Genomic DNA, 12417 nt, shown 5'->3' with positions numbered 1-12417 from the left:
CCTGGGAAGCTGGGATGGCCCAGCCCCCAGCCGCAGCGGCCTCACCGTGCGGAGCCTCGTGAGTACACAGGACACTGAGCCGGGGGTAAGGGCCGCGCGTGAGCACCCACAGGCAGGCGGGGTCGCTGGCCGGGGCTGGGCGGGGAGGAACAGCTCAGATGCCACCCCCAGGCCTCATGGCAGGGAGGGAGATTTAACCCACCACACACCCCACGGCTGACTGCCCTGTGCCAGGGGCCATGAAGGAAGGGCCACAGGGGAAAAGAATCCCTGGAAAAGAGACACCTTAGCCAGGACAGCAGCGTGAGGAGGAAGCAAAGGCAGCCACATGTGCAAGGGTCCTGGGGTTGCACAGGTGGGTAAGCACGGTGTGTCCAGCACAGTGGGAGCCACTGTGAGCCAGAGGACAGAGGGAGAGAGCGACCTTGGGACTGGCCGCAGGGCTCTGACCCCAGCCCTGACCCCACGTGGGGGCACAGGTGAAACAGCAAGGTGGCCTGCACTCCTGGGGCAGATACAGGACCCCCGACACCCGGCCGAGCACTGGCCGCGGCGCGTGGAGCAGGACAGCACGTGCGGGCTCCCGGGGTCACACGGCCCACGACAGACAGGGCCTTGCGCCCAGCAGCGCTCGCCAGGGGTCAACAGTCCCCAGGCAGTGCCAGCCCCCTGCCCACGAGGAGTGACGCTCACCGAGTTGGGGTTCAGCCCCATGTTCGCATCCACGTACGTCTCGGTCTTGGGCTCAACGGCCAGCTCCGCCTCCAGAATCTTCTCCACTGGCATGTCCTCGTTGGCGCTGCTGGTGGACTCCACCTCGTTTTCATTCCGGTCCTTGCCCCGCTGCCGCTCCTCCTGCACAGCTGCAGAGTGGGGGGCAGGGGGTCAGCCCTCGGCTCCTTGGGCACCACCCTCCACCAGAGGCCAAGCCGTGTCAGCCCGGAGCCAGCGCGTCCATCAGGGCCAGTGAGGCCAGAGCACGGCCCACTCTCTGCTTCTCAGCAGCTACACACCCACTCGCACAGCACACCCACCGGCCTCTCACTACACCATTCAGCTGACGTCCACACCGGGACCTGGCCGGGGCCGGGCATGCACAGCCCGGGGCATGTGGGGCCCAGCTCTCATGGAGCTGACAGATGGCTCGGCAGGAAGCCTAACATGCAGTGAGAAGGGTTTCGATGGACTATGGACTCAGACAAAGCTAGGAAAGCTTCCTGGAAGAAGTGGCCAAGAAAAGTAAAGAGGCAGGAAGGACGAGGGCCATAGTTCAGGCATAGGAGACAGAATGTGCAAAGGCCCAGAGCCTAAGCAGAGACGCTCCTGACGAATAGGCCTCTCACAGCAACTGGAGAGCCGGTGCAGGGGTACAGCTGGGAGCCGGGGCACATTCCTGATGCGCCCCAGGACAGGGATGGGACAGGGCACAGATCTCTGAAAGCCCCTTCCAGCTGCAGAAAGAGAAGGGGGGCCCAGGGGAGACCGGGAGCTGGATGCCAACCCTGAGCATCAGCCGAGATGGCCTGGGGCAGCCCGGCGGGGGAGGGGGCAGCCCTGGGGTGGAGGGCCGAGCAGATGGCTGGACAGGGCGTGGCCAGTCCCCGGGAGCCCAGGAAGCCGACAGAAGGACGCAGAGGGGGATGTTCACTTGCACACGGCCCCAAAGAGACCCGTGTGGACAGAAGGGAGGCCACCAGGGCACCCTGTGGATGGGCGTTTACGGCCTCAGACTTGAGTCCCAGAAGCTCAAGCTGTCGTCCCTAAGAGGGGCCGGGACCCAGGGGTCAGGCTGTGGACCCACCCAGAGCCCCCGGGGCCACCGCAGTCGCCGGGGTGATGCCCACCTGCACCCCCTCCTCGCTGGTAGGAGAACCAAGGGCCCTGGACTGGGGAGAACGAGTCAGCCGTGGGGAGAGGTCACAGCCGCAGCCTGTCTACACAGCACTGCCACGGCCTGGGCCAGCTAGGAGTGTCGGGGACGCCCAGATGCCATCACAGCAGCCTCCCCCAAGCCCGCCCTCCGGTGGGCCCCCTCCACCAGCCCCTGGTGTGGCCATGGCCTCCTCAGGGCCAGACCCCCACCGTCCTGCCCCGGGATCGCACCACGAGCTGGCAAGCGGCCGGCTCCTGGGGGCCTGCGGGTAGAGCAAGGGCATAAAATAGAGTCACGTCGAGCCGCACCTACAGCCCCCGGGTCACACTCCTGCACGGGGCAGCTGAGGTCAGCTGACTCCAACCGCTGCCGGCCCCCAGCCCGCTGCCCAACCTCTGGCCAACCTGGAGGCGGGGGCTCAGCCCGGGGACCTCACGGCCCTGCTGAGGATGCCGGCCACATGCTGGGGCCCCTCCTCCTCCACCAGGCCTTTCCTGTGCCAGCCGGGTCTCCCACTCCCCAGCCCTGACCCGTCCCGGCTTCACATCCCCAAAGCCAGCTCAGAGCCCCCGCCCTGCAGAGCCTCAGCCTGGCATCCTGCCCTCACGCCCTCACACTCTCAGGGCACTGCGTGCTCCGCACCCTCTTTCCTGGTCCAATGTCCTGGGGCAGGGCCTTCTGGAGAGCGAAAGGTGCAGCCTGACCCAGGGCTTCCTGAGTCTACAGCCCCCTGGGCCTCAGACGGGCTCATTCTCCCCTCCAGGACATCTCTACAGGGCACAGCACGTTCCTGGGTCTCAGAGACCCAGCTGTCACAGGACCACCTCCTTGAACCTCCAGACCCACCCCTGCCCCGGCTCTGAGGGCCCGAACTCGGCCTGCCTTACCAAGTCCTCTCCCCTTGGGTTTCCTTTTTTTTTTTTTTTTTAATATTTTTATTTTATTTCTAGGAGAGAGAGAGAGACAGCGTGAGCAGGGGAGGGTCAGAGAGAGAGGGAGTCACAGACTGAAACAGGCTCCGGGCTCTGAGCTGGCAGTCAGCACAGAGCCCAACGCGGGGCTCGAACCCACGAACCGCAAGATCATGACCTAAGCGAAAGTCGGACGCTCAACCGACTAAGCCACCCAGGCGCCCCAGTTCCCTTGGGTTTCCTGATGGGTTTGCCAAATGCAAGGGACAGGCGGGAGGAGGAGTGGGGGATGGGCTGTCCTGGCTCTGGCGCCTCCTCGCCCAGCCTCTGCCCTCACCTGCCACTTACCCCCAAGGCCATGGCTCCCGGAGGGCAGCCCTCTCCTGGGACCCCTCGTTCCTCTCCGCGCTCCAGCCCGAGGGGTGTGAGGGCTCCCTGATGGTGCTGGCCCCAAGGGCCCCACAGCCCGCCTGGCTCCCAGAGCGCAGCCCACAGCCCCCAGGCCGTCCGCAGGGACACCTCCCTACCACCCGCGGGGCTCCCTGGGGGCAGGCAGCGATTTAGACCCAGAGCGTGGACTCCAGCGAGGGACTCGACTCCCAGAGCCAGTGAGACTCACGGACAGGGGCCGGCTCAGCACCTGCAAATCACCCCCGCTGGGCCGAGGAGCCAGGCAGGAAGCCCAAATCAGAGTTTCTGCAAGGCTAGCTCTTCTCGAAGGTCTGACAGCGGGCAGGGGCCGCAGGAGGGGGGCTCCAGCTGGCGGGCAGGTGGCAGGTGGGAGGGGGCGGCACAGCTGTGGGGGCCCCTCCAGCCAGGCTTCCAGCCCCCGACACGTGCTGGGTGCTGGGCTGGCGCAGGGCACCCTCTCGCAGTCACCCTTCAGCCACCGTGCACAAAGCAGCTCCGCATGGACTGATGCGGCCAGGAGCTGGGGCGACGGACACAGGGTCGAGGCAGGCCCGTGTGCCCGCGACACTGAGCGGGGCGGTGGCCCCCCAGGGCTATGCGCCGCGCAGAAGCCTAAACTGTCCGGGCCAGCACCCAGCTGAGAGGCATGCGCTCTGGCTCAACTCGTTCTTCCAGCCAGGGAGCGGGTCCGGAGCAGCGCGGGGGGCGCCACGGCTGAGCTCCCAGGACAGCGGCGGCTCTGGGCGCCTCGCACTGCCCTGTCCCTGCCAGCTGTGCGGCCCCGCTGCCTCGGCCCTGGAGGGAGGACCACAGCACCAGCCCCGCAAGGCGCTCCCACCTCCGTCCCCTCGCCTCCCGCTCCCACGCTCCCCACACGCTGCCTTCCTCCCGCTGCATGGGCGGGGCGGGTTGGACGGGGTGGCCCGAGTGTGGGGGCAGTGCCCGGGGCGGGTGGGGGTCCCCAGCACCTGCCTCCTCTGCGGGGGCGGCGCCAATTAATTAGCCAATGCCTCGAGGAGCACTTTGAAGCCGTGGAGGGCCGGCAGCTCTGAGCAGCGTCGTTATAAATATTATGGGTTTATTTATAGACGGCGGAGGGGGCAGGAGAGCCCGGGGATTTATGTTTTGCCAGCTCAATCACCTTTTAGATGTAGTCATGTTTGACTTACGTTCCGCCGGCGCCGGGAAGCCTCAGGCGGGAGGCGTCTGCGAGCACAGGGCCTCACTCCCCACCACCCCCCCTCCCTGCTCCGGGCCTGAGCACCCCCAGAAACACCAGGGAGGCGTGGCCGGCTTCCCGCAGCAGCCAGCAAGAGCAGGGACCCCAGCATCAGGGGAGATGCTGACACACCCCGACCCACCGCCGTGGCCACTGCGGCCCCTCCAGACCATGGGGGCTGGGCGGGAAGCCAGGGGCGGGGGTGGCTACGGGAGCAGCGCCCAGCCCGCTGCCTCCTGTTTTCCGCACAGAGACAGGCAGGCCTGACTGTCACCAGAAGGCCCTGGCCCAACGTCCCTGCTTCAGGCGGGGCCACTGACACCCCGAGAGGGGCTGTCCCACCGGAGGGGCCTTTAGCTCAGAGGACACATCCCCGCTTCCTTCGGAACTCAATCCGGGACAGAAGGGGAGTCTATGCTCGAGAGCAACTACACACAGGCACGCACACCCACACATGCACACACGCACATGCACACCCACACGTGCACATGCACACTCACAGGCACACACGCACACGCATGCACATGCATCATGGCCACCACTCTCCACCACCACCACCAGCAGGCACAGGGCTGCCACCTGCCACGTTCCTCCCGACGAGCCCACAGCCTGCGCGGTGCACGCGTGGAACACGTGGAACACGTGGAGGCTGTCCAGTGCGGACAGGGCAGCCCCGGAAGCCGGCTGGGCCTTCTCCACAGCAGTAGCGTGTGGGCCACAGGCAGCTGTGCATGTACACCCACATGAGCACACACACACGCACACGAGGCACGGCCCTCTCGGCGCCCCAGTCCTTTGGTTGGGAGATGGAGCACGGAAAGCACGGGGAGGGAGGAAGGAAGCAGGGAGAGGCCTTCCTGGAGGAGACAGAAAGAGGCGGAGAGGCGGGCGGCGCGACCCCTCCGGCCTGGGCCAGCATCACCCCCCGTGGGCGCCCCACACCCTGCCCCCGCGCACTCCAGCAGACAGGCCTGGGCCCAGCCTGCCTGGCGGCCGGCACCTCCCCTGAAAGGGAGAAGGGTGAGTCCCAGGTGCCAGGTGTGCGCAGGCCCCGGCATCGCCCAACAGAGATGCTATCTGTCTGCGGTGTCCCTCGTCAGCCCGCACGGGGCGGGGCAGTGGGGGGGGTCCCCATCAGTGCGTGCCCCCCACCCCGTACTGGGCCCGCGCCTGTGTTCTCAGCCGTAACAGAGGTGTGATCAAGACCCCTCCTCCCCCCCCGAGGGGCCCCGCAGCCCAGGCTGGCCTGGAAGCCAGCACCTCACATCCTCTGTGCTCCCGGCCCCCGGCCCTCTGGGCTGAGTCACGCTCCTGCTGCGGCCAGGGAGCCCTCCTGGTCCCCAAGGCCACAGACGGGAAAAAGAGCTGTTTCAGGACCAGTTCCTGGGGCTGGGGGCAGTACCCAGCACCCAGTCCCAGGGCCCTTGGCCTGGGAGACTGTGGAGCTCCCCGTGGGGCTGGCACTAAAGCCACGCTGCGGCCACGGCTCACTCCTCCCAAGGGTGAGGCCGGGCCCCGTGGCAGAGCCACACGGGCAGACACGGGGAAGGGCCCAGCTTCGCGTGGTCGTGTTGGAGGTACGAGAGCTCCACAGGAGGGTTTTTACCGCACGTCCATGACTCATAAATCCAGTACAAGGCAAAGGGGAGGTGGGCCCTGACGGGATCAGGTATTTATCTAACGGCCCATAAATCACGTCTTGAGGGCGGTGCGCTCCCTCGGGCCCGAAGCACCAGATTCATCCCTGAGACGAGAGAGCGAGGCAGGAGAGATCGCCGGGCTGGCACAGCTCTGGACCAGCCCACGACTGCGGCTGGGATGCGGCCTGTGGCAGCCAGGAGGCCCCCACGTGCCCACCCCTGCAGCCCGGCTCCCTGTGCGTGAAGTCAGGGCCAACGCCCCACGCCACCGGCCAGGGAGCGAGAGGGAGTGTGGAGGGCCGGCTGGTACCCAGTGAGGCCCGGTGCGACACAGGCATTTCTAACAGCCACTCACAAGACCCAGTCACGGTGGGCAGCACGAGAGGGATCAGACCAGGTCTCCGCAGCCCTGGGACCCCGCAGACCTTCGCGGGCACGCGGTCTGCCTGATGCCCTCCCAGTCTTAGGGCGTCAGCCTGCAGCTGGGTCAGCTGCCTCCTCTGAGTCCCCTGCCAGCACTGAGCATGCCTGGAGGCCCTGCCTGGTGATGTGACGACCCCATGCAGTGATGCAGGCCCCGCCTGGCACCTGGCACCAGGAGTGTTGAGCTGGCTGAGGGAGTGATCTCAGGCACTGACCCGCTTGCCCTGTGCTAGGGTGTCCTTGGGGGAGCCTGAGGCTCCCCCCGCACACTGGCACCCAGCCCCCTGGCCAGTGCCCCACGTCCGGGCACACACTGACCCACCGCCCACCATGCACCTGCCCCATCCCGGGAACAACGGTGCACAGGCCACCTGTGGCCAGCCCTCTCTGACTACACAGGGCACCCAGAGGAACCGGGGCCGGGCTGCACGCCTCCTCTGGCCCCCTGGAGGGTGCGTAAAGGAAGGAGGACAGCACCAGGGCCCAAAGGACTGGGTCCTGCCTGGCATGTGACCTCGGACAAGCCCCGGACCCTCTGGGCCTCAGCTCCTCCTCCCGTCCAAAGCAGGGTGCATGGGCCTAGCACTCTATGAAACGTGCATTCTGATCAGGAAGAGCTGGCGGGCACACGCCCCGCAGGGTCCCTGCAGCTCCGCGCTGGGCCCCAAGGCCCCCTGGCCAGAAGCGGTGCCTGACGCAGGACACTCGTGTCCCGCCTGCCCCACAGCCTTGAGGAAGAAGTCCCGCAAGCCCAGCTGGGGTCTCAGTTTCTTAACAAGGACACGTGGGGTGAGACAGGAAACGAGGTGAAAGCCACAGGCACCGCAGGGGACAGTCGGAGGAGGTGCGGCACCACCGGGGGCCCCATCAGGAGGTCACACACACAGGCCCTGACCCCAGGCAGCACCTCCCCAGCCCCACGAGGCCCTGGGTAGGAGAGGCAGACTATAAGCGAGCAATTCACCCAGCATGCAGGTGGGGAAACGAAGGCCCACGGACAGCTAGGGGCTCAGCAGGGTCGCACTGCAAGTTGGGGCCAAGGGCTCAGACCCAGGTCTGGCTGAATAACCACAATTTCAATGACGCCCGCTGCTCTGAGGACCTGGGTGTAATCAGGCGCCTCCACAGCCTGCAGGAGGGAGGCGGCAGGGCACAGGGCGGCACCCCTGCACCGCTCCGCCCCTCGTCAGCGCTGTCCCTGCCATGGCGGGAAGGTAGGCCCTCCGGCGTGGCCGCGGGCAGGAGGGGGGGGCCCACCTTCCCGCTTCATGCCCGCGGCCACGCCGGAGGGCCTACCTTCCCGCTTCATGCCCATGGCCAGGCACTTCTGGTAGCGGCAGTACTGGCAGCGGTTGCGCTGTCGCTTGTCGATCAGACAGTCCTTGTTGTCTCGGCAGGTGTAGGTCAGGTCCTTGCGTACCGTCCGCTTGAAGAAGCCCTTGCAGCCCTCGCAGCTGTACACCCCGTAGTGCTTGCCTGCAGGGAGGGGGCCGTGAGCGCGCTGCCTGGGCCGGGGTGCCTGCGGCCTCACTGGGGGTCCCGGCGGCCGGGGGCCCGGGCACCCCCGCTGTGGGGCCTCCAGACCTTGCCAGCCGTCCGCACTGCTGCCTCCCCTCCATGGTCTCTCTGCTGCGAAAACACCCGAAGGTCCAGCACGAAAGGCCTGAGGAGCTCCACGCGCCCCTGCTCCCCGGCCCAGCCAGCGGCCTGCCTCCCAACACCCCTGCACCCCCATGGGGACCCTGCGGGCCCGCTGCCCTGCACCCCTGCACCCCCCATGGGTGCCTTGCAGTCCCGCTGCACCCGCGACGACCCACCTGACGAGCGGTCCCCACAGATGGCACAGATGTGCTTGGTGAAGGAGGCCACGTTCCCTGAGGGGTGGGCCGGGACTTTGAGGACACCGTTGAGGCCCAGTGGGGGCTTGATGTCCTCGCTGCTGCTGACGGGGTTCATGGGCGAGCTGAGCTGAGGAGGGAAGGTGGGGTGTCCAGGGGGGCGTGTGCCAACCTCCCTCCTCCAGCCCTACAGTGAGGAAGGCGCCCGTGCACCCTCCACCGTACAGAGAGGGAAACCAAGGCTCAGAGAGGGGACCAGCCTGCCACAGGCCTCGCGGCCCTGCTGAGCACGGCCCTGCCCTCGGGCCTCACCTTCCCAGAGCCCCAGGACCCTGCTTCCACCCCTGACTCTCACCCACCTGAAGAAGAACCACCTCCCATCACTGAGCGAGCCCTGGACAGGGCAGTGTGAGCTCGCAGCCCCCCCCAGGGGCAGGGGCTCTGGGACCCCAACCCACAGCTGGGCACCGAGGCCTGGTCACAGCAAAGAAAGGGAGCTGGGGTCCTCCTNGGGGTGCAGATCACATGACCCAAGGACAGCAGGATAGCCCGCGCCCCACCCTGCCCTGGAGGCTGACAGCCTGGCGCCGCCCAGGAGGAAGCGTGGGAACTTCGCCGTCACCCTGGCAACAGCTGCGGCTGCAATGACACAGCAGTTTTGGTTCCGCCGCGTNCCTGACAAAGGCGAAAACCGGGTGGTGCGCAAGTCTCCCACAGGCGCCCTGCTGCCCCTGGGTAGCCCCAGGCCCCTCCGGCCAGCGGGAAGCTCACCACCTTCCTTCCCCACGGCCCCCGACCTCCACCCCTTTCTCACGGGGCAGAAGGACTTGGTGCTCAGAGCACACACGCAGAAAGCACCCAATGCCTGCTTCCACGTTGGCCTGGGGGCCTGGGAGGGTCCTTACAGCCCTGTGGCTCCGGGTCCCTCCCCCTGCCCTGGGCCATGTGGCTCCGTGAGCACACTAACCCCCACAGGGACTCAGGTGGGCTGCCGGGAGGTCACTGGGGGCCGGCAGTGAGAGGGCACCGCCAAACAGAGCCGCATGTCCGGCAGCGCGAGGGTGCCCCGTGCACTCCGTGTCCCCAGGCACCGGGAGCGCATGCAGAGTGCACACTCCTGTGCCCGGGCATGGCACGGGTGCTCGCCTCTCGATGCCTGGAAAGTCCTCTCCTTTCCCAGCACGGACCTGGAGGCTCAGGAGGTCACAGGCCTGGCAGGGCAGGCCTCTGGGTAGCAGGCAGTGGGCCCGAAGGTGATGCCCACATGCTGAAGAGGGGACAGGCTTGCCCAGAGCCGCTCAGGGACCCCCCCCCATCAGACACTGTTCCCAGTGTATGTAAGCACCCAGCCAGGTGCCCAGAGACACAGGAAACAGCCCTGTGCAGCCCTGCAGAGCTGGGTGGGGACGGGGCTGTCGGGTGGGGGGACAGCACGGCTTGTGGCCGGGCCCCTGGGTCATGCCCTCCTCCAACCGCTGTGTGACTCTGGGGAAGTGATTCAATCCCTCTGAGCTTGAGGTTCGTCGCAGGCCAGGCTGAGGGCTGCTGTCAGGGTAACTGAGATAACAAACCCACTAGCGCTCGGCCTCCAGGAGATGTGGCCAGCTGGGTCCCAGGGGGCCGCTGAGCTGTTCAGGGAGGGCACGGGACAGGTGCAGGGGGGCCCGGCTGTGGGGGCCGCTGAGGACAGGGGAGTGGGAGCCCCGGCCTGCAGCAGCCTGCCCCACGCTGGGGAGCCAGGACCCCACGTGGCTGGATCTGTGGGAGGCCACCGGGGAGAGGAGTCCGGCATCTCCTCTTCCAAGCTTGCCCATGCTGTGCCGAGTAGGTGGCAGGCCACCGGCCCTGTGTCCCGTGCACGTGCAGGTCGGACAGCTGGTGCCCGCCCTAGGTATACTGAGGCAGGGCTGCCGCAGTGAGGAAGGATGGCCGGGGCCCCACGTGGGAAGGAGCTCCAGGCAAGACGGATGGGCGGTGCTACGTGGCAGGGGCGCCCCTGCCCTCCCGGGCTCAGGCTTCCCGCCAGCACAGCAAACAGCCCAGAGGCCTCTGGGAGCCCTAGGAGAACCGGCACACGTGGGGAGACGAAGGCAGCCCCCACTCAGCTGGGGCTACCCACCACACTTCTTTGCCTCAACTAGTAAACGGTCCCCATGTGACCCCCAGGGCAAGACTGTGCAGGGTCAGAGGTCACTCTCCACCCTCCCAGCTCCAAGCTGATGCGCCTTGGGCTGTCNGGGCCGCTCACCCCCACACCCCACCCACCTCTGGGGAGATGCAAGGCGCCAACAGCCCTGGCTGGTGCCTGGAGGCCACGTGGTGCAGCCAGGGCGGGCCCAGCCCGTTTCCCCTTTCACGTCCTTGGCATTTTTCTCGGTTCCCGCTGGAGCCCGGGGGACTCGCGGAAATAACCATCGGGCTCATCAGGGCCCCGCCAGGGGCTCCTGCCGCCACTCAGGGCTCCTCTCCTCTGCACCTGCCACGCCCTTCCTCCTGAGCCAACAGCAGGCTCCCCCACCACCCACGGCCAGAACCGGGGGTGCAGGCTCAGGCCTGCTGCACACGGAACCAGGCCCTGGGCCTCGCCGGCCTCACAGGACCCTGCAAAGTGCACTCAGCTTCCCGGGGACGCCTCATCGCTGGAGGCCTCATGGCTGCAGGAGTGCCAACCAGGAGCGGGCAGTGCCGGCCGCCCCGCTGGCCTGGGCAGACTCTGCACCAGGGAAGGGCTGCTGGGCTGGCGAGGGCTCGATGCATGGGGCCCACAGCGGGCTCCGGGGCGTGTTCCCGGGCCCTGTGCTGGCCGCGCCCCACAGCAGGGAGGAGATGCAGGGCAGCTCGGGTGCCGGCACCTGGGATCTGCGCCCCCAGGCACCCGTTTCTGGGCAGGGAGGCCGGGCAGGGCGGACCCGGGGCGCTGGCGGGCCTCCCGGGCTGCGTGGATGCAATCAGGCAGCACTCGGCAGGGCGCCAGCCCTTCTCCGGCAGCAGGAATCAGAGAACCTCGCTGGTTCCGCCAACCAACCATGACTTCGCGGTTGTGGTTTTGGGGCAGAGGGTGGGGCAAGCCCCCCCTTTGAACTCCACCCACACTCCCCATGAATATGGGGAACCCCAGGTTTCCAGGATGAGCTGCCCAAGCCCAGAAGCTGCACTCGCTTCAGGAAGGCTCTACCGGGAGACTGAGGCCTGGCTGGGACGGGCAGCCACAGGAGAGGCGGAGTACGTGGCTTGGACTGTGGCAAAACTCACTGCGGCCTGACTGACCAGTGGACGCAGGGCCAGGTGGGGCGGGTGACCACAGGGCAGTAGGGACCATCTGGGGCACCCCGGGCTTGCTCTCCGCACCCCCTCCCAGGCCCGACTCTTGCCCTGATCCCCTCATCCGCCTCAAGGGGCCTGGGGCCCCTGACTCACGCACAACCTGGTTCCAACCAGCACCCACCAAGTGCCAGGCTAGGTGCAGAGAATAACAGAATGGGACATGGCCCCCAAAACCCCTCACTCCCCAGGACCGCCCTGCCCCCGTTCCAGACAGGCAAACAGAGCCAAGTGGCAGGTGAGCCCAAGGTCTGGGGCATCGCTGCCACACCCAGGCTCCTGCTGTATTCGAGCCCGCAGGGTGTCCAGGGCAGGCACTAGGCCTGAGACCAGCAAGGAGCCTCATGGGGCTGAGGACCAGCAGGTCCCTGCCTCTGTCACGGTCCCCAGAGGGGCTCAGTCTTCATCACCCCCTCCCCCGCTCGCTGCGTGGCGCTGTGCAGCCAGCAAGAATGGGGGTGGGGTGGCTGTGCTAAAAATAACCTGGCCAGGCCGAGCGAGGCAGCCGGGGCTCCTCACGCCGGTACCGCAGGCCTCCCGCCTGCTCTGGGGACCAGGACGCAGGAGAGGGGCATGGAAGCTCTGCACCGGTGCCAGGCTCCGGCCCTTCGGCCCCCGTGCCACAGACACAAAGAGCTGACAGGTCGCTCTGGAGAAGCCAGCAAGATTCTCCCCCGGGGCCAGCTCTCGAGGTGCCGCCAGAAGGGCAGGGGGCCGGCCCCAGCCTGGTGCTCCCGGCCAGGAGCAAAGGGGGCGCCCAGGCCCCCGGGACGCAGCAGAC

The 12417-nt window shown here is 67.3% G+C and overlaps 1 protein-coding gene across 1 annotated transcript in view; it reads right to left on the bottom strand.

The window, feature by feature from the left end:
- The window catches only part of RXRA (retinoid X receptor alpha), a 24310-nt gene that overhangs the window by 10777 nt on the left and 1116 nt on the right, over nt 1-12417 (bottom strand). The window contains exons 2-4 of the mRNA XM_077774628.1: nt 8295-8445; nt 7774-7953; nt 694-863 (exon numbers count right to left, since the gene is read on the bottom strand). Of these exons, the coding sequence (XP_077630754.1) occupies nt 694-863; nt 7774-7953; nt 8295-8445 (501 nt within the window). The remainder of the gene's footprint in view (nt 1-693; nt 864-7773; nt 7954-8294; nt 8446-12417) is intronic.

Source organism: Crocuta crocuta, unplaced genomic scaffold (assembly GCF_008692635.1).
Source record: "Crocuta crocuta isolate KB4526 unplaced genomic scaffold, BGI_CrCroc_1.0 scaffold458, whole genome shotgun sequence".
NCBI classification, from domain to species: Eukaryota; Metazoa; Chordata; class Mammalia; order Carnivora; family Hyaenidae; genus Crocuta; species Crocuta crocuta.
The sequence above is the reverse complement of the archived record's forward strand: the minus strand, read 5'-3'. Positions and strand labels throughout refer to the sequence as shown.